A 19,809-nucleotide genomic window follows, 5' to 3' on the forward strand; every position below is an offset into this window, starting at 1 on the left:
ATGTTTCGTTGATTTGTTTTTATTTGATTTGCAACTGCGAATCGTTGAAAGTGGACACTGAAATTTGATTTCACATATCGACATGTTTGCGCACCAACATCTGCTGCACGATTCCTTTTATTGGGCCTTGTTTTAATAAAGTATCAGTATTCTATCATTGATAGTATAGTATTAGTATAAAATATAATACATTCTTGCAACTTTACTTTATGCCATGAGTATTTCTTTGCAATCCTTTTGCAACTTGAACAACTTGAATCGCGCAAACGGAAGAGAGCAGCGTAATGCCACATATAGTGCTCAGCATCTCGTGGGTGGAGTTGGTTTGCCTTGGCGTGTTCACATCGGGCATCGTTGACCAGCGAACCGTAAAAAGCATGAAACTAGTTGCTGTTATCCACTAGCATGCAGAATGTTAGCAGTATGCCGGCGCGCGGCGGTTCAATAACAGATTCGATCAGGATATTGAAACAGATAGGCATTAATTGCATCCGTATTAAATTTGTGCAGATATAATATAATGATCAGGATAACGAAGTCGAGATTAATTGTTCTTTTTAATTATTTAAATTCGCATCAAGTTATTAATATATAGTAATATTTTCGTTTGATTTGTATCTATTAAAGTATAGTGAAATTTTATTATTCTATTATGGTAATTTATTTAAAATTATTTAAACGCGAAACAGCAAATTTTATTATAAATCTTATCAAAATCTATTAGTTTTATGCGATTCCTATCGCAATTCTGCCGATATTAAATACGGATACGTAAGATAGATCATTACATCAAATTTGTTACTTTTCTGTTAGCAAAATTTATAGAAGATATTTATAGAAGATACAGTGTGTGCTTTCGATGATTTTGGCTTGACAATCTAAGTATATGGTTCTTATTGCTTCTCGTTTACTAATAAAAATTCTTTGTTTCCAACTTTTTGGTCTTTTGTTATTATTATATGACATATAAAATTCTCCTTTCTTTGCCAATTTATATTTTATAAATCTTGATTTTTTTGAAACTTTGAATTTATTAAATAAAAAAAAACATATACCATCGTCTCCATTCTTTTTGCAGATGGTTCATTATGTGTCTGCGTCAGCGTTAACGTCTCAAGCTCATCAAACGCCACTAAATTCTAGAAATAATCCGGATCTCTTCGGGCAACTTCTTCGAAGAGCTGGCGGCATGGGGGACATCCGTGATTGTCCGGTAAGCTAACCGAGCGTATTTTAGAAATCTTTGGTCAAATTTGTGACGAACGCGTTAAGCCTCGCGCGTTCTGCCGCGTTTTGTCATCAATTTCGTGGTAGCCCACTCATAACACGTTGCATTTTAAATAAGGTTACGTTGAACTGACTCATTCGAATACGAGTTTTATGAATACATTCTATCCACGAATTTACATCCGGTTCTATACTTTCTCTCGCAAATGGAAAACGCCAACGCAGGAAAGAAGAATATTTTTTATTTAAAAATATCTTTAGTTATTTTAACGTGGAAATTATAGATTATATAGCGTTAAACGAAGAAAATTCATTTGAATGAAGTCATTTATATAGTTTAATCGAGAAAAAAATTGAAATTTTTATAAGAAGATTATAGATTACATATATATAAGTTTTGAATTGACATTTCTTTTTTTTTCTGTAAAGCCGATCAAAATGTGATCATGAAATTATTATCATTGTTTCAAGATTTGATAATATTACAATAAAAATATATTTTTCTTTGTTTGTTATTCTCAGAGTTCTTGCGGTGCGAAAATTCAAATCTGTCGGACCTTGATGAATCGACCGGAAATAGTTTCCGTCGGCGTCGTCTGGGACAGCGAACGACCGTCGTTGGAGCATATCATGGACGTTTTTGCGACCGTGGGCACGTCCCTTCGACTAAGTGACGTCTTCCACAGCGTGGTGGACTCACGATGGGGCGCCTCCACCGTGCATAATCTCGTAGGAGTTGTTACCTATTACGGGAAACATTATTCTACGTTCTTCTTCCATACGAAATTGAAGGTCAGTGTTACCTTCGTATCACCAAGGTAGTTTTGCTACAGCGACTCCAGCTTTGTAGCACGACTTAACATGGCGATAAAACAAATCCTTAGGTGTGGATCTATTTCGACGATGCCACCGTCAAGGAAATTGGGCCCCGGTGGGAGCAAGTCGTGGAAAAGTGTAGGAGAGGTCGTTATCAGCCTTTGCTACTCCTGTACGCGACGCCCGCCGGTACTCCGGTTAATACCGAGAACGCCCCAAAGACTATTATCCCTTTTCCGAATAATAATGGCCTAAAGACATCCCCAAAGAATAGCGTTCGCCGTTCCATTACTCCTAGTCCTGAGAAGCCATCCATCAATAGCACTGCCAGACGTGCCATCACACCTAATCCTGACAGTCCGCCACACCTCTACACTCAACGAACCGTTTACAGTGATTACCAGAATCTCACAGACATCCAGAATAATATATTCGGCAATCAGGTATGTCGTGTTTGATCAATATTTATAAATTATTTTTTACATCTTTCTTTTACTGCAGCAAACGTGTTGACTTTGCATTTAATTTTTTGACATGAAAATAATATGACACAGGGCGTAGACGCGGTCGATGGTGAAATAGAATCGAAGTACATTAGCCGTCGCGCCGTGGAAAATGTAATGCAGCAACAGAAGAAGCAGCAGATGCAATTGACGCGTAGCTTAAGCGTGGGATCGGCGCCGCAAGACGGTATCAGCATCCCTGACCATATGAACGTGCCTCGAAGACGAGATTCCGGTAATTGGTCCGGCGATCGAAACAGCGCGTCGTCGAGTTCGTCAACCACGATGGACAACACGTATCTGTATATTGTTAATAAAATGCAGAGGACCTCGGGCGTACCTAAAAGCCCTATCAGCAAATCTGGGGAGCTCTCGAGCAGCAGCAGTGGTCACTACGACGCTGGTTACGACTCGTATTCTTTGTCTTCCACTGACAGTCTTCCACTTCAGCAGGGTTTAAAGCACAACTTACAGGTAAATAAGAAAATATTAACAAAATTAAGAGAACAGCGACAAGAATTTTTGATTGTAAACTTCTAAATATCTAAATTTCTCAATCGTTACCACAAGATGTTTGTACGTACTCTTTTGTAATTTGGATATCATTTCTGACTAGCTTGCTCAAATACCGGAAGGTTACCAACCTTCTTCCGGCGACGATTGCGAACGATTATGTAAAGAAACGGACGCGTTGCTGGATAAATCTCGTGCCGCCGAAGATGCTGGCGATCTTAATACAGCCGTCGCATTGTGTAGTGCGGCCAGCAACAAAGCCAGAGCTGCGATGGACGCTCCGTATAATAATCCTCACACAATCACGATAGCAAGAATGAAACACAATACTTGCGTCATGAGAACGAGGAGTTTACATAGGAGAATGCTGCAGGAACAAGTTACTGTTAACGGTGACAAAGAGGGTGAGGAATCGAAATATCGATTACTCTGATGACACATGCAGAATAAATAAAAATACATATTTTACACATTGCGTTCTTTTTCTTTATAGATGGGGCACCTGAAGGAAGACACTCGCGAGAGAACAGTAAATCGAGCCAACATTCAAGGCAAAGTTCGCGAGATAAAGGCAATCACTCTCGACAAAATAGTCGGGAACTTCTCGTGAACGCACCAACAGCGGTGGTAGATAAACCTATCACGAAGAGTATCGAGATTTACGCTACTTTGCCGAAGAAGAAGACTTTACGTAGTAAAGCGACAGCGGTGAACGTCATCGAGGACGAGGAATACATGCTGTATGATCGTCCAACGCAAAGAACCGGTTTGTTTAGCCGTACGAAACGTTGCGAGGACGATAAGAAAGATAAGAAACGCGCGAGGAGCGAAGAGAGGAACAAGAATGTGTCAAAGGATTTTTCGATAGCACCATCTAGGTTGTCACCGTCTCCAAAAGGGGTAAAGATTGAGAAGCCAAAAGAAACCGAGATTAACGCAACTGTCGTCAGAAATACACAGCTCAACAATACGGCTACGGTCGAGCAGAAGCAGGGCAAGAAGCAGCACAAGATTCGCAGAAGGTTACTCATGGGTGGATTGATCAAGAGGAAGAACAGAAGTATGCCAGATTTGCGAGAAGGGCAGGATGGCCAGGCAAATGTGAATACGGAAAGATCATCCGCTTTACCGAAACAGTCGGTAGACGATTCCAGCGTTGGTCTAAAAGGCAATGATGTAAGTCAAACACTGAGTGGTTACTTATCGGAGGGACACCTGGAGTTCGCCGGCAACAATGGATCTGGAAATACTAGCAATCCAAATCTCGAAAGAAGCCGTTTGATGAGAAAGAGCTTCCACGGCAGCGCCGGCAAAGTGTTACACGTGGCAAAAGTGCCTCCGCCCCCTCCGCTCAGGACCACTTCTCAGCTTAGCAAGTCTAAGTGTTCGGGCGAAGTGCACAACGAGCAGCAATCCGACAAAGCTGCATACCCTTTGCCGGATAATCGGTGCGTGCCGAATTCGTCGCAGGAACAAAACAACGTTTATTGGAATCACATGAACACGAGCAACTCGACTAACGTGACGAACAGGAACTCAGATTATGCTGATTACTCCTCGGAATCGCATTCGCTTCCTTTTCTACCGTCTTACAATGAACAGAATACCAATATTTCTGGAGCATGTCAAATAAATTACAACAACAAGCCTAGAATTCAAGATGACGTCATACAATACGCTAACGGTATACTCTACGAGCCGACCTTCGTTGTCACTCGCGCAGACGTGCACAATGAGCAAAGTCCGCCTAAACAACAATTTCAGCCGGATTCCTTACCACCTTATCCCGAAAACGGCAATATTTCGCATTCGCGGCAACCGAGCGAGGAGTTTCCACCACCGCCGTATCCATCAATCCATTCGGTGTCGCATTCAAGACAAACCAGTGAGGATTTCCCACCGCCGCCGCCACCGATCGATGAGCCGACTCCTCTTCAAGAGACTCAACAGCATCAAGCTTCCGTTAAACCGCAACAGCAACGTCCACAGCAATTCGAAGCGCAGCAAATTGGCAACCTGTTGGCGCAGTTGCAAAACAAAAGGGAGCAGATCTTAACTGACGATTCGAATAAAGAGAAACGAGCGCAAGAGCACGAGGACGAGGAGAAATCCTCGAGCGAAACGTGGTTGAGAGAGCTACAAGCTAAACAGGCCGAGAGGAAAATGAAGAGGCAAGCACCTTTAAATCAAGACATTCCAAAAGTTAGAACTCCGTCGATGCCGACGATTCCAGGACCGACTGTCGCCAGAAGAACCAGTGATTTAATGATGAATAATCTTGGACAGAATTACGATCAAGGTCGTGACGTCACGGACTGCCCGAGAGTCGCTTCTTCGGTAAAAGACATGGCTGCTAGATTTGAACAGATCAAGCTGCAACCAGCCTCGAAGTCGGACACAGACGTGAAACCTCAAACGAAGCAAAATGTGAATTGCGTTTCGCCGATGTTAATATCAGGAAACGATATGCCTCAGGAAACGTCATCGATGGAGAGCGCGAAGTCGGCAAAATTACCTTCCGAGAATATCGTAGTTTTTACGAAGACAGAAACTTCGAATTCTCAGACCGTTTCGAACTCCAGTTTCGATTCGAGTTCCAGCCAGAACAGCTTTATCGCGATGGTGCCGTCAAACGAATCCGTTCAACAGAGCGAATTGAATGTCGCGATGTTATCTATGTCCTTGACGCTCCCGCACGAGAATGGTTTGCCTGTTGATTATCCGGAAGATGACATCAGCGAGGTGGCGATGCAGAACACTATACAAAATACAACGATACTGCCGAACGAGGAGGACATTGCTCCGCGAAAGGTGAAACGGCGGATTGGGAAGAAGAAAAGCGTATCATTCTGTGACCAAGTGGTGCTCGTTGCAACAGCGGAGGACGACGAAAAGGATTCGTATATACCCAATCCTATTTTGGAGAGAGTCCTGCGTTCCGCGATGAACAAGCCTGAAACTGCTCAAGTACTGCGAGAAATCAGAAGTCTTCAGGAGGCAGAGACGATTCGCGAGAACACCGCCGCGAAATTCCAACAACAGACCCTTCCTTTAAAGAGCGAAGCTGATAGCGTGCCGGCGACACCTTTCCAGGACCAACTGAGGAGCGTTAATCTAATTCCAGACACTATTAAGCCCACATTTGGACGGCAAAATTCAGGCGATTCGATTGGATCGTTAACGGATAAGAAGTCTTGCGGGTCTTGTGGGAACGAAGGGAAAGACGTGGTCGATCGTCCTATGAGAGAGACCTATGCTGGTATTCCCGTCAACACTTCGAAACCGACATCCTATTCACCGCAGCTGCAACAGCAGATCAGATACACTCAAAATGGATACACTCAATACGTGCAGTCGGTGTACCCGCAGACGCAATCGTCCCATCCAAGAAATCAAATAATTCCTTTGTCGCAAACCCAGAAGCCAGCTAGTCCTTACCCGACGCAAATGAACGGCCAATACATTCAGAATGGAATGCAGCAAACGAAAATACTGCCTCAGAAAAACGGCTACGGACCGTATTATCAGCAGCAATTGCACAACCAGTTGGAGCAGCAGCACAATCAAATGAACAAGCAGGCGAACGTTCAGCCGCAGCAGAATACTCTGAATCAAAGAATTCCGTCTCACAATGCCAGCCCGATAACTGTCCAGCATTCGCAGCAGCAATTTTATCCGTCTAATCAGTCGCCGAGTCCATATCAAAGTCAATACTCTCAAAGTTCCTATCAGGGTCATCCCTATCAAACTGTTCTTCCGCAAAGCAGAGCGGGCCAACCATTGCCGCAGTATCAGCCACCGTCTAATTCACTAGCTTATCAACAGCAGCAACAGCAGCAGCAACAAAACGCGCAGAACTATCAGCAGAGACATGACAACTACCAGCGACAATTATCATCTCAGAAGATAGAGCAACAAGGTTCCATGGTGTCCAATCAAACGTATCCCAAGACTCTGCAGAACGGCCAGATACAGCCGAATGTAAAATATCCGGCCTATCAACATCCTCCGCTTTCCAAACAGATGCACTTTGCGATGTCCACTGCGAAGGTCGTTCCGATGGTGATGCAGCCACCTCTGCAAACGCCAACAGGCATCGCGACTACCGTCAGAGCACACGTTACACCCTGCAATCTCTGTCGGAAGAGAAATGTACTTGAGCCAACGCTGTATTGCACGGATTGCGATTTTTACATGTCGCGTTTCCGACCAACTAACAAAACCACTTGAGTTGGTCCGTGTGAATACATTTAAAAGGTTTGCCGGTTTCATCGAATGTTGATCCTCTCCGACGAAGAAATAGTGTCGTCCTCTTCGTGATGAATCAATTAATTACCGTATCCAAAAAGTAACAACTATAGTTATTGATGTTCACAAAAATCCAAAATGTTTGTATTTTATTTTCTATAACCGCGTTGTATTACAATTTAAGCGATGTGCGATGCGCGCAGTCGTAAGAATAATGCAACACCGAAAATTAAGCAATGCTCATTTCTTATAAGGGTATATGCAATTATATGAATAAATTTCTATTTAGCCATGTCTCGGAAAATTAGGTATAAAATTAAATATATATAGTATATTAAATATACAGTATTAATAACTTTTTAGATGACATTCGATGAAGTACCGAAATATATATATATATATATATATATATATATATATATATATATGATTTATATTATTTTGTATAAATATTAGATGACTTTCGATTAAAGACCCTCATTGTGCAGCTACTAGTTATGCTCGTGTATAATTGTATTGATAAAGCCGTATTTTCTATAATTTATATTATTTATAGAAAAATTGTACTTAATCCCATCATTAGACATATTTCGACGTGCTTAATGAATTAGGTTATTATTGTAACAGGCGTGAGACTCTAACATAACATTAAACCATCCGCTAAACATTTGTATTTTATATAATATTTCATCAGTGTATTTAAATTGCGGCGTTATATTCATACCTGCGGTACATATTTTTATTTGTATATAGGTAAATGTCATCACGCTTCTCTCTTAAGATCAGCACAATCAATAATTCATTTTGTCAATTATAGTTGAGTTGAGCGAACTACATTTTCCGTTTCTGTGTAATTGCATATTCTATTTTATTGCGGAGATGAGAAGTTAGAATTGTGATACTAGCCATGCTACATAGAATTTTAGAATCTCGTTAGGATATAGAAACTGCAGTATTGCAAATTATGAGAGAAGAATTAAGTAGGAAAGAGGTGAAACTTGATCTCTGAGAATGCGTGGAGTTTATTTTATGTTAACAATCTTTAAAGTTACGTTTGGTATATTAACATGTGTATCGAACGTATCGCGTTACATTGTATTACTTTACTTACTTTTAAGGGCTAGATCAATGTACAAATATTCGATTTTATACTTTTTGTATGAGTATTTTGTTTTAAAAATACTTTACTTTTACAGTGACATTAATAAAGTCCCCTTGAGACATATTATGGAGTTGACTTTTTTAAATCACTGAATCAAATTATTGGCTGCCCCCTTCCCTACACTGATAAAAATAGGGGAGAGTTGCCGAATGTGCATACCAGTCTCCTAAATCATACCTCATCAATATTTCATATTATTATTTAATATAAGCAATATTTAGTAATAAAAATATGAAATAAATAAGAAATGAGTAATACCAGAAAGAAGTCTGAGAAAGGCCATCCCGGCCTTTTTCGTGAAACCGTCGAAAGCCTCTGTACACTATCATACATTCATTTTCGAAATTGGTACTATGTTTGTAGCCACGTTTATTTTCCGACAAAACATCATTTTAGTGCGCGTCCGTGCTACATCTGCAAATGTAGTAGTGTTATATGTACCTATAACAAATTAATTTTATTTAATCTGGTATTAATATCATTTCAGTTTATCAAAAATGCATAAGACATGAATCTCAATCTAAACGTTGAACGGGGGTCGAATAATTAGAAATAGAGCGACACGGCTTAAAATTACCAAGATTCAAATTATACGCGTTATTTATCATACTATATATAATATACTATGCAGTACATACACACGGTACTATAAATACCTTCCCACGTGAAGATAGCCGCGTCCGAGTCAAACAACAAAACAGCTTTGATGTTGTGTCTACAATATTTACATTTAGGAAAGATGCGCATGTTTCTCTTCAACCTTCATCGTTTCGAATATTTTCCTTGGCGTAGTCAGTACATGTCACATTTAGTAAGACATCCTCCGTGATATAGTGCAGATATAATGGCAGCTCACATAGTTTATATTAATAACATTTGGGATGTTTGCAGTGAATTACACAATAGTATATATTGCAATTATTGTAACACATATTTTATTAAAAATGTATCATATTTAGAAGCACACTTGTTCCATGTACATAAAATATTTACCATGGAAGGCAACTTTATATGGAAAGACAAAATTCGTGAAATATCGCCATGGCGATATTTCACACACGAATGGAAGTATAATGCAAATTGCATAATTTGTGGAAAATTTATTTGTGTATATTATAAGAGCACTATACAGAGGCATCTGAATGGACATATAAAAGTGATGGAAAAAATACGAGAAAAAATTAATAAGTGTAGCGGTCTATCGCAACAGTTCACAGTCGACACGGAAAATTTTAAAACGAACTGCAAACATTGCAGTTGGTTTATTGACACATTTGATGGAAGAATGCACTGTGAAAAGCAATTAAAATTTCATCAGGCTGAGTGTCGTAATATAAACAAGCACTCTGAATCTGATGGAGGAACTGGTTCTTATAACGTAAATGCAACGATACAACAACCTGTAACTGCAGAAAATTATGCGTCCACAAGTTTTCATAATGATAGACTACATGAGCGACGTTCTGAAAATCAAGATCAGCAGAGGTAAATGTCACAAATATTAGTACTTTTCCTTAGTAATTAAGGCAAAACTTCCGAAGACATCTGTGCTCCAATTTAGGTCAAACTTTGTAAATAGGTTTCTTTTAGATAAATAAAAACGACATATACCAAAAATATTTAAAAAGTTGCTTAACTTTTGAGTCGCAAAAAATTCTTTTGGTATATGTCTTTTTTATCTAAAAGGAACCTATTCACGAAGTTTCACCTAAATCGGAGCACGGACGTTTTTGGAAGAATAGCCGTAATTAATATATTTTATTACTATTTTAGTGTAACTAACATTAGAAAATAACATATTTTACATTTAAAAATAAAAAATTATATAAAATTTGAATAAAATATTTAACATACTATTTTATAAATTATTATAATTACTTTAGTTAAATAAAATTACAACTATTCTAAACAATTTTACATCAATTTCTAACTCAGATATGCTATTATTTATATATTATCTACATATTCAGTAATCGGTATAAATATTTTCATAAATGAGTAACTACGCAGGTATTATGGAATCTAAATAGTAATTCTATAGATATTCCATTTTAAGAAATATAAATAATATAAGTCACAATTTTGGTTTAATAATCAAATAATATACATGAGAGCAATATCATTGTAATTCTAATGACATTCATACTCTTTCAATTTTTAATTACTCTGCGTATAAATATACAGATCTAATCATAGCCGACAACAAGGATCTAGGATGCCTAAAGAAATCTGGAGGCCATACCTATAACATATAACACCAGCAATTGTTGTAATTTGGATAATAGAATATATGAAACAAGCGCATTTGACGAATAATTAGTAAGATCGCTTTACGTTATGTAACAACAAAATGCGATCTTTTATTAATTAGACATTAACTTCTTTATAAATGTATAATTTACTAATTGTTTTGATAATTACTTACTAGTAAATCTGATATCGCCGTGTAACTAAGCTCTCATTATATACTCTTTTATAATCTTTATATTAATATGTAAATTTATTCATGTGCTATATAACGTCGTATGTAATGTGCACATTAGAGTTATTATTTCTACACACAAAGTAGAATTGTAAAACATATCCGGATACTAAAATATAGAAATTATTCAAAATAGTTATTTTTGCTTATTTTTAGTAAAAAATTCTAGCGTTTCAAATTTTTTAAATAATTCTAGTATTAGTAATCTAATTTCATAATCCCGATTGTATTTATAAATCAACATATAGTATTAATTCTATGCAAAATAAATTACTATAAAATTTTCATAAATAATTTTTCCGGTTATATTAAATATTATTGAAATGTAATTATTACAAAGTTGACACACGGTTAGATATTTTGTTTGTATTTGTTCAGATATTGATAAATGGAAATAAACACCGTAAGAGATAGATAATGTAAAATGACATATTCTTGTCAATAAAGTGATAGACATTTGAGAAAAAGTAACGGCTTACAAATCTGTTTGATCCACAATTAGTAAAAAATTATATTAATTGATCATAATATATGATATACCTACATATTCGATTCTTATCTCTGTTATCTATTACCTTTATTTTTTGTATTAATCGACAAAGAATCAATCGCTCTTTATAATTATTACCTCATGATTTTGAGAAATTTGGGTATTACAAACGTTTAGGTGAAATTCTCAGTTGTATTTGAACTCATAATTAAATTTGCTAATATTAATCATAAGATTTATAAAATTAATTTATCCATATATACATTCTTTACATGTAATTAACAAATTAATAATTTTGTAAAAATTATGACGATTAATAAGTGATGTAATAACATAATTTGTACAATACTGTAAAGTAAATGTACGAAATAAATACAAAATTGTGTATCAAAGATCGTTATTAAATTTGCTGCAAGTAATCATCAATTAATTTGTTTTGTGTTACTGATTTTCTCACTCTAATTATCTTTTCAGATCTTACAATAGTTTTCTGCTTCCATACACAATTACGGATTCATATTCCTGTTGCATGTAATCATTGAAAAATTATTATTTTTTTTTTTTAATAAAAAAATGCTAAATTCTAAACTTACATTAAATATGTTTTACATTAAATAAGAAAATATGCAACATAATTATAACGAATCATTTAAATATTTAAACATTATTTTTTTTATTTTATAACATTGTAACAAATGTAGATAAATACAATTGTCAATATAAAGTAATTCTTAGCAGTAAGTGTTAGCATAAACTTGCATACATTAAAATTGTCTTTTGCCTTTTTGTCAGTACAATCATATTAACAATAATTATAATAACAATTATTATAGTAAATATGATGCTTTTTAAATTGTGTTGGAAATATTGATTTGATAACACATAGGCTGTTAACATTATTGGTATTTAGGCCAGTCATATTAGACATCGAACCTTCCAATTACTCTTTTCTCTTGCAACCACTATGAATCGCTTTGATTTAAGGTGCTGTAAGTGGGATTAATTTTGCTTCACATAATTAATGCGCATTAAAAAGTTATTAACAATATCATTAACAAAAAACGCGATTTTTTTTATTTTTTCTCAAATATCTCGAAAACTAAGCAAGATAGGGTAACTAACTATACGAACCTTTTTTGTAGAGCGTAAAATTATCTATAATAATGATCTGAACAACATTGATCGTCAAGTCAGTCGTTTAGCTTGCACGCGCCGTCAAATTCCGAGACTCGGATCTCAAAAACCCTCGAATTCATCGTTTTTTTTATGTTGCGTCGGTGATTTTTTTCAGTCATTTAAAATAAAATTAAAAATTCCCAAAAAATCACACATTATCTGAGAACTACAAAGAACACTTTTCAGAGTGTAACCGATTTTTTAGACCTTTTTTCTTTAGTTTGTAGCTATGTAAGCAAAAAATTTTGATTTTTTGGACTACTCTTAGTTTTTCGCTGTTTTCAGGCCTTATAATTTATTTGAGACGAATTTTATCGTATGCATTTTGTTGTAGATTTGCAACAAAAAAGGATTCTTGTATTTTTTTTGTACGACAAACGTTGATTTTTTTATTGACGCGCAAAGTTATCTAATATTGCGCATAGGTCGGATAACGCTTGTTTTACACTAAAATAATTATTTTTTATTAAAATTTACGTAATTTTTCGCATTGTTATTGAACCATATTGCAAAGCCGTTTTCAACACATTTTCTCATGTTTACTTATTTATTAACAAATTATTTATTTAAAAATTATTATAAACAATTAGAAAAACATGTTATAATTGTTATACTCGTTATCTCATATCAACTCGAAAAATGTTTTAAAAAAATTTATTTATATTATTTACAACATTTTTTTTTTATTCAAACATGACTTGATGATGGTTATTTATAAGAAAAGATACACGCGACTCGCACGATAATTGTTATTGCATTTTCTATTCAAGCCATGTAACGTATGAGGTATCAATGTCACTCCAATTATAGCGGCAGAAAAGACTTAAATTCCCGGGAAATAAAATTGTTAATGTCTTGTTGTCATTAACATAAAAAATTAATGCCTTAATTAAGTTATTTATAAAACATAATCTTTAAGTATCAAATATATAAATATCTCTTAACATGAAACAAAGTCATTTTTCAAATACTTGATATGAAGTATTTATTTTGACGTGTCTCATATACATATATAAAACTGATGATTAAGACTGATAATTTATATGAAATCGATATATAAAACGCTTTTGATTGCGATAAAATATTTATTCAATCTCATAGATATATCAATCTCATATCAATCTCATAGACAGATCATCAAACTTTTCTTTATTTTGTGTTAAATTATGGACATAATATTTGTCATAATTTGACATATTCACATTATGTTAAATTAACACAAAAATTTAAGTGGACCGTTTGGGACATGTGCTTTATGTTATATTCAACATAAATTTTTTTACTGTGTATGTTATAGTCAAAATCGAATATGTTATACTCAAAACTCGAAACGCATCATTCCTAGGATTGACTGGCCAAGTCTGCGGAGTGTCCAGCGTCTTGATTAAACTAGGTTATAGAAATGGATTGAGAGATAGATGAGTTTCTTTTCTATGGGAGAGGGGCTTCGCTTGTGAAACTTTCCTACCTATTTGTGTACTGTATTGTGTACTTATACACACATATCAGCAAATCACAAAGCTTTGCCCAAGGCGCTTGTCCTTGGCCTAAAGGAGAAAGGTTTTCTAAAAGTTTCTAGAAACGTAGTTTTGGGCCCCATCTGGACCTCAGCCTATCAACGGCCATTCGATAACCGTACGATAAACTAAAACATTTGTTATTGACCCGAGCGTTCGCTCGGAATTTGCTGAGCGTGCGTTGTCTAAAGTGTTCAAAAATTCCAACGTGTGTCGTTCGAAAGTTTAAGATAAAATTTCCGTTACGTAACAGTATATATAGGACAAGCTTCCTTTTATAACAGTCAGTCTTCGAAGCAATGTCAAGTCAAACGCACATTCGATCTAGAAAATTAAAAAATTGAGTGGTATTTATTTCTTAATCTCTATAATAACTTTACAAATAAACATTGAATAAAACATGGAAATTGAAAAACACAGAACACCGATACAAAGCTTTTACGCCGGACAGTCAATATTCATTACAGGTATTTATTATAGAAGTGCAATGTACGCAATAAAGTAAAATAACATTTTTAAGATATTTAAGGCTATTAATGTCTCACAATATTCTTAAAATGCCTTTGAAGCTAGTATTTTGCTATTATTTGATCTTCATCAGAACAACCAAAAAATATCCTAGAATTAAGATATCGACAAAATTTAAATAACATTTATTTTGAATATTTCTTAAATTTTCAAACAACATTTTATGTTATCTCGTACATATACAGGGTGTCTTGTAATATGCGGACCAATGTTCGTGAGCAGGTAGAGCGGATAAAACTGATGCGCGAAAAGTACTTTACGTTTTGTATGTTTCTTAATAATTAATGAAAAATTAATTAATAAAATACGCTAATCAGGATGCGTCCGTGCTATTCGATGAGAAGCTGTAGCCCAACGTTCACGTATGTTATACGCATGGCGAGACGCATCGGGAGGAACGCTAAGTAAATAACAATGGCTATACATGAGCGACATTCGTGCACAGCCATTGTTATTTATAAAGCGCTTCTCCTAATATTTCGCTACACGTATAGCAACGTGACACCCTGTATATGTACATATACACGTACATAATGTATATCACTTTGTTATTTCGTCTTATAGGAGGGACTGGTTTTGTTGGAAAAATTTTAATTGAAAAACTGTTACGAAGTTGCCCCGATATTTCAATGATATATCTGCTAATACGTTCGAAAAAAGACAAATGTCCCAAAAGCCGACTGGACGAGATGTTTGAGAAACCTGTGAGTATCTCAAAAACAATATCGAAACATGATGTATATTTGTAAATGATTGCTATTCAAATTTGTAATCCATAGCTTTTTGACCGAGTAAAAGAAGAAGTACCCAATTTCCGCAAAAAAATCGTACCTATCATAAGCGATCTCGATACAGAAGCCTTCGGATTGTCAGAAAATGACAAGAACATACTGATAAATCAGGTAATTAATTCAGATTATCAATATCATTAAATTGTCTATACTACTACATTCTAATACAATAAATAATGTATTGCATATAATATATATTTATAAAAACATTACATTTTACATATATTTAATTATAATTATCAATGCTATTAGAAATAAATTGTGCACTTTTTTCTAAATATCTTTTTTACTTAAAGCATGTATATTTAATATAGGTATCCATAATTTTTCACGTGGCAGCAAATGTACGGTTCTTCGAGAACATCAAAACTTCTACGATAATAAACGTTAATGCCACCGCCACCATCTTAAAATTTGCAAAAAGCATGCCAAATTTAAAAGTAATTCCTTTATCTAATATGTGTTCCAGTAATAATAATTAGCAAACAATTATTTATATTTTGCAATTTTATACTAATTTTAAGAAAGAAACATAAATTACGCTTAAATGTTTATCTTGCAGTCATTTATTCACGTGTCAACAGTCTATGCGAACTGCCATGTGAAACATATCGAAGAGCGGTTCTACTCATATCCTCTTAATCACAAAGACCTTATTCCATTCACACGTAACTTACACGAGAACATAATTGAGGAAAAAATATCTAGGTAATTCTTTGATGCTCAATATAATAAAATAATTAAATGTATATTAATAAAGAAAGATAATCTATCGTTTGGCTAGAATCAGTTCACAATGGCCGAATACATATACATTCACGAAAGCGATTGCGGAAGGACTTCTCAGAGACGAAAGCGAAAATTTGCCAGTAGGAATATTTCGACCTGCAATAGGTAACAGAATAATTATAAAAACTAACAATTTTTTTGCTAAAGAATTTATTAAATAACATTTATATTTAATTAGTTTTAACTGGTTTGCATAATTATGCTATAAAATTCTATAATTGTAAAATGTTATTATTAAATAAACAATTGCGGATGTATGTGTGTGTGTGTATATCGCGTTTAGCTAATAATAAATTTGATTCTCGCGAATCTACATAACGAGAAATAATTAAAATTTTTTTTCAGTTTTATCTAGCGCCGAGGAACCACTTGTCGGATGGATAGATAATATGTATGGACCACAAGGTGTCACGGTGCCTTTGGCCCTTGGTATCACAAGATTTCTTTCTTGTAATCCCGATGTTAAAGCAAATATCGTGCCCGTCGATTTTACGGTAAATGCTTTGATCGCTAGTGCGTGGAACGTCTATAATCAATTCAGGTATGATGAGATATTTAACCAACATTTAATTTACATAAAATTTTACTCCTATTATTTTTTGGAACGTCAGATTAGAAGGGACGAGTACGATTTCCGAGGCGCCCAGATTTGATTGTGATTTCTGGTAGTATTTTTTACGCTGAACAAAAAATTATATAGGTCTTTTAGGGCTAACTGCTCTAGTTTTCGAGATATGCAATATTAGTTAAAAAAAAAAAAAATTATTATTTAGTTTATACCCCTATAATGTATTACTTGAATTTTAATGAATATAAGTATGTATTAAATCTTTGCTTTACTAAACAGATGAGTCTAGAATATACTAAAAATAGATACAGAAAAGATTAGCAAGGTAGGGCGTTGTCCTTCTCTCCACAACCACCCTCTCTGCCAACGCTTGTTTCTCGACAGTTTTTTGTACCAGATTAAGTCTTGTTTTCGTATAATTAAAGCACGTCATCCGACTCATCGTTTTTCGTACTATACGACTAACCTAACAATGAGCAATAATATACCTAATATACAATAATATACAATAATATACCTGGTTTCGCCCTATAGACAAAGAGTTTATGTGTTAGAAAGTATAAATATAAAATACGATAATATAATACATCTAATAATTAAAAAAAGTAAAGATTTATATTATATTTATTTTGAGCTTTTTAATACTGCATATCTCAAAAACTAGAACAGTTAGCCTTATAAGACGCATATAATTTTTTGTTCAGCGTAAGAAATACTACCAGAAACCACAGTCAAGTCTGAGCAGCGTCTCGGAAATCGTACTACCCCCGATTAGAACATCAGTTAATGGCATGATAATGGTGTAACTCTCTTTTTATAAATTGTTTAAATTACCTTTTAAACATAATTTTTAATGACCTATGATACATATATATATTATTTCTTCATGCTTGTTACAAACTAACATTATGAAGATATAACAGTTATTTAAATATGAAAGGTAACATATCGAAACAGCAAAAGAATTAATATTCAGTTGCTATTATTTACCGAATATCAGAAAAATATTCTATAATAAAACTATTCCAAAATACTATATATATAGTTTGTGGGGGGGGGAAGCATATTTTTAAATAGCATGATACACTCGGGTGAATATGTGTATTTAAATATATTAGCTTACAATATTAGGCATTACCGTAATCACAGAACATTATCATATGATTATAAATGACTCTGATATGTAAAGAAGTATAATGTACAACATAATTATGTTTAAATAAATTTAACTTGTAGGAGAGGCAAGGATACATTAATTTACAATTTTGTGTCACCAGTCGATGGACCTACTTGGAATGAATACCGTAACGCATTTGTCGACACAAATAAGATGTATCCCTTGCGTGATGCCATATATTTTCCCTTTATGGTTTACGTCCAACATAAAATACTATATAGAATTTGCGTTTGGCTCGGTCATTTTCTTCCGGCCTTACTTATAGATGCTATAAGCATCTGTATAAATCGTAGCCCAAGGTATCATCACGTAAATTTAAATGTCGTTTCTCTTACTTAAAGCATATATTACATAGTTAGTATCAAAACCAAATAAAATTTTATCTATAATATGAAAAATTATAATGGTTTTATATGCATTTCAGAATGTGGAAGTTATGTAAAAAGGTCGACAAATTTTCCGACGCGATTCAACCGTTTTGCACAAATGAATGGAGTTTTTCAACTGACAATGTTCAAGCGATGTGGAGTCATCTGAGTAGGGAAGATCAGAAGATATTTCAATTCAGTATGATTAGATTTGACTGGAAGAAATATTTATTTGATCATTATATGGGCGTACGTCTCTATCTTCTAAATGAAGATAACAGTACTTTAGAAATTTGTCGTATCAAGTATAAGAGGTAACAAATCTTTTTTTAATTTTTGATTAATTTTGTTAGTTTAAGTTGATTTTTATTAATAAAAAAATTCTTTAATTTTAGACTTTATTGGATACACCAAATACTCAAAATTGTTTTTGCTTTTGCCGTTCTTTGGATTGTCTGGCTCGTATTTACAATAATATGTACATAAGTTTTACATGTTTGTTTTATATGTATGTTTTATATGTATTAGTTTCCTTTATATTGAACACACCTACTTTAAAGAATTTCTTTCTAATGTTGCATGTATATCTTGCCAAATATATAACTCAAAGTAACTTTTATACAGATTTAGTTATTGTCAGTTGTTTGTTAACAAATTGTTAACAGATAAATAAAGAATTTAGACCGTCATGCTATACAATCAAATTAGAATAAAATGTACGTCATTTACGGTCAGTGCTTGCAGGATCTTAGTAGTCTTATATTATTCCTCTGTGTGTATAATCTACACATATTTTCCAACCTTAATAAAATCTCCTCTCTCTTCGCAATAAATTCTTTATACTTAATTATTTTGATACTTAATATCAAAGTTAAATCAAATGGATTTAATTAGGGGGCGTATGCATACGCAAACGTATTACTAATACACATTATAATCATAAAAAAATATATTTCTATTACATAAGTGTAACTATCATTATGTTTACATTAAATAAATTAATACCATCGTAAAAATAATATTTTGTGATAGTAACACAAAATCGTGATAGTAGTTATATTTGTACGCAAATTTTTGCGAATTAGTAAAAAGAAATAATAAATATATTTTTCAGTTTCATCTATACCGCTAATGAACCGCTCATCGGATAAAATAACAACTTTTTAGGGGAAATAGGGATGACAGTATCTATATCAAATGGTTTTCAAAGATTTATGCTATGCAATCCTTAAGTCCTTGTAAATTTTGTTTCCAGTGATCTCACCGGAAATCTTTAATTGCAAGCGCATAAAATGTCTTTCAATTTAAGTAATTATCACAGATATAATCGTCATGACGAAAATCTCTTTTTTTACGAGTAAAATTATTATTTCAATAAATTATTCAGATACATTCTTAATACATATTAATACATTCTCATTTGATCCACGCGCATTTGATAGCGATAAAAATAA

General features: G+C 34.2%; 2 protein-coding genes across 7 annotated transcripts in view; both read left to right on the top strand.

The window, feature by feature from the left end:
* Ec (ubiquitin specific peptidase echinus) overlaps positions 1–8,532 on the top strand; it is a 69,162-nt gene extending 60,630 nt beyond the window's left edge. For all 4 annotated transcript variants that reach the window (XM_077402714.1, XM_077402715.1, XM_077402717.1 and 1 more), the window contains 6 exons: positions 1,079–1,213; positions 1,750–2,019; positions 2,112–2,486; positions 2,598–3,020; positions 3,163–3,463; positions 3,553–8,532. In XM_077402714.1, coding sequence (XP_077258840.1) covers positions 1,079–1,213; positions 1,750–2,019; positions 2,112–2,486; positions 2,598–3,020; positions 3,163–3,463; positions 3,553–7,289 — 5,241 coding nt within the window. In that variant the 3' untranslated portion in view covers positions 7,290–8,532. The remainder of the gene's footprint in view (positions 1–1,078; positions 1,214–1,749; positions 2,020–2,111; positions 2,487–2,597; positions 3,021–3,162; positions 3,464–3,552) is intronic.
* A 1,219-nt stretch (positions 8,533–9,751) lies between these two features.
* LOC143895527 (fatty acyl-CoA reductase wat-like) lies at positions 9,752–18,968 on the top strand. 3 transcript variants are annotated; one of them, XM_077402724.1, is made up of 10 exons: positions 9,752–9,954; positions 15,227–15,366; positions 15,442–15,564; positions 15,768–15,893; positions 16,016–16,161; positions 16,238–16,347; positions 16,588–16,783; positions 18,047–18,286; positions 18,412–18,669; positions 18,751–18,968. In XM_077402724.1, the coding sequence occupies exons 1-10, from the start codon at positions 9,888–9,890 to the stop codon at positions 18,839–18,841; spliced, it is 1,497 nt and encodes a 498-aa protein (XP_077258850.1). In that variant the 5' UTR covers positions 9,752–9,887; the 3' UTR covers positions 18,842–18,968. The 3 variants fall into 3 exon arrangements, with proteins under 3 accessions (XP_077258850.1, XP_077258851.1, XP_077258849.1); XM_077402723.1 differs by lacking the exon at positions 9,752–9,954 and adding an exon at positions 14,404–14,601; XM_077402725.1 differs by lacking the exons at positions 9,752–9,954; positions 15,768–15,893 and adding an exon at positions 14,403–14,601.
* The last annotated feature ends 841 nt before the right edge of the window (positions 18,969–19,809 follow it).

The sequence above is a fragment of the Temnothorax americanus genome, unplaced genomic scaffold (assembly GCF_048541705.1).
Source record: "Temnothorax americanus isolate GAGA-0224 unplaced genomic scaffold, ASM4854170v1 Scaffold16, whole genome shotgun sequence".
Taxonomy (NCBI): Eukaryota; Metazoa; Arthropoda; class Insecta; order Hymenoptera; family Formicidae; genus Temnothorax; species Temnothorax americanus.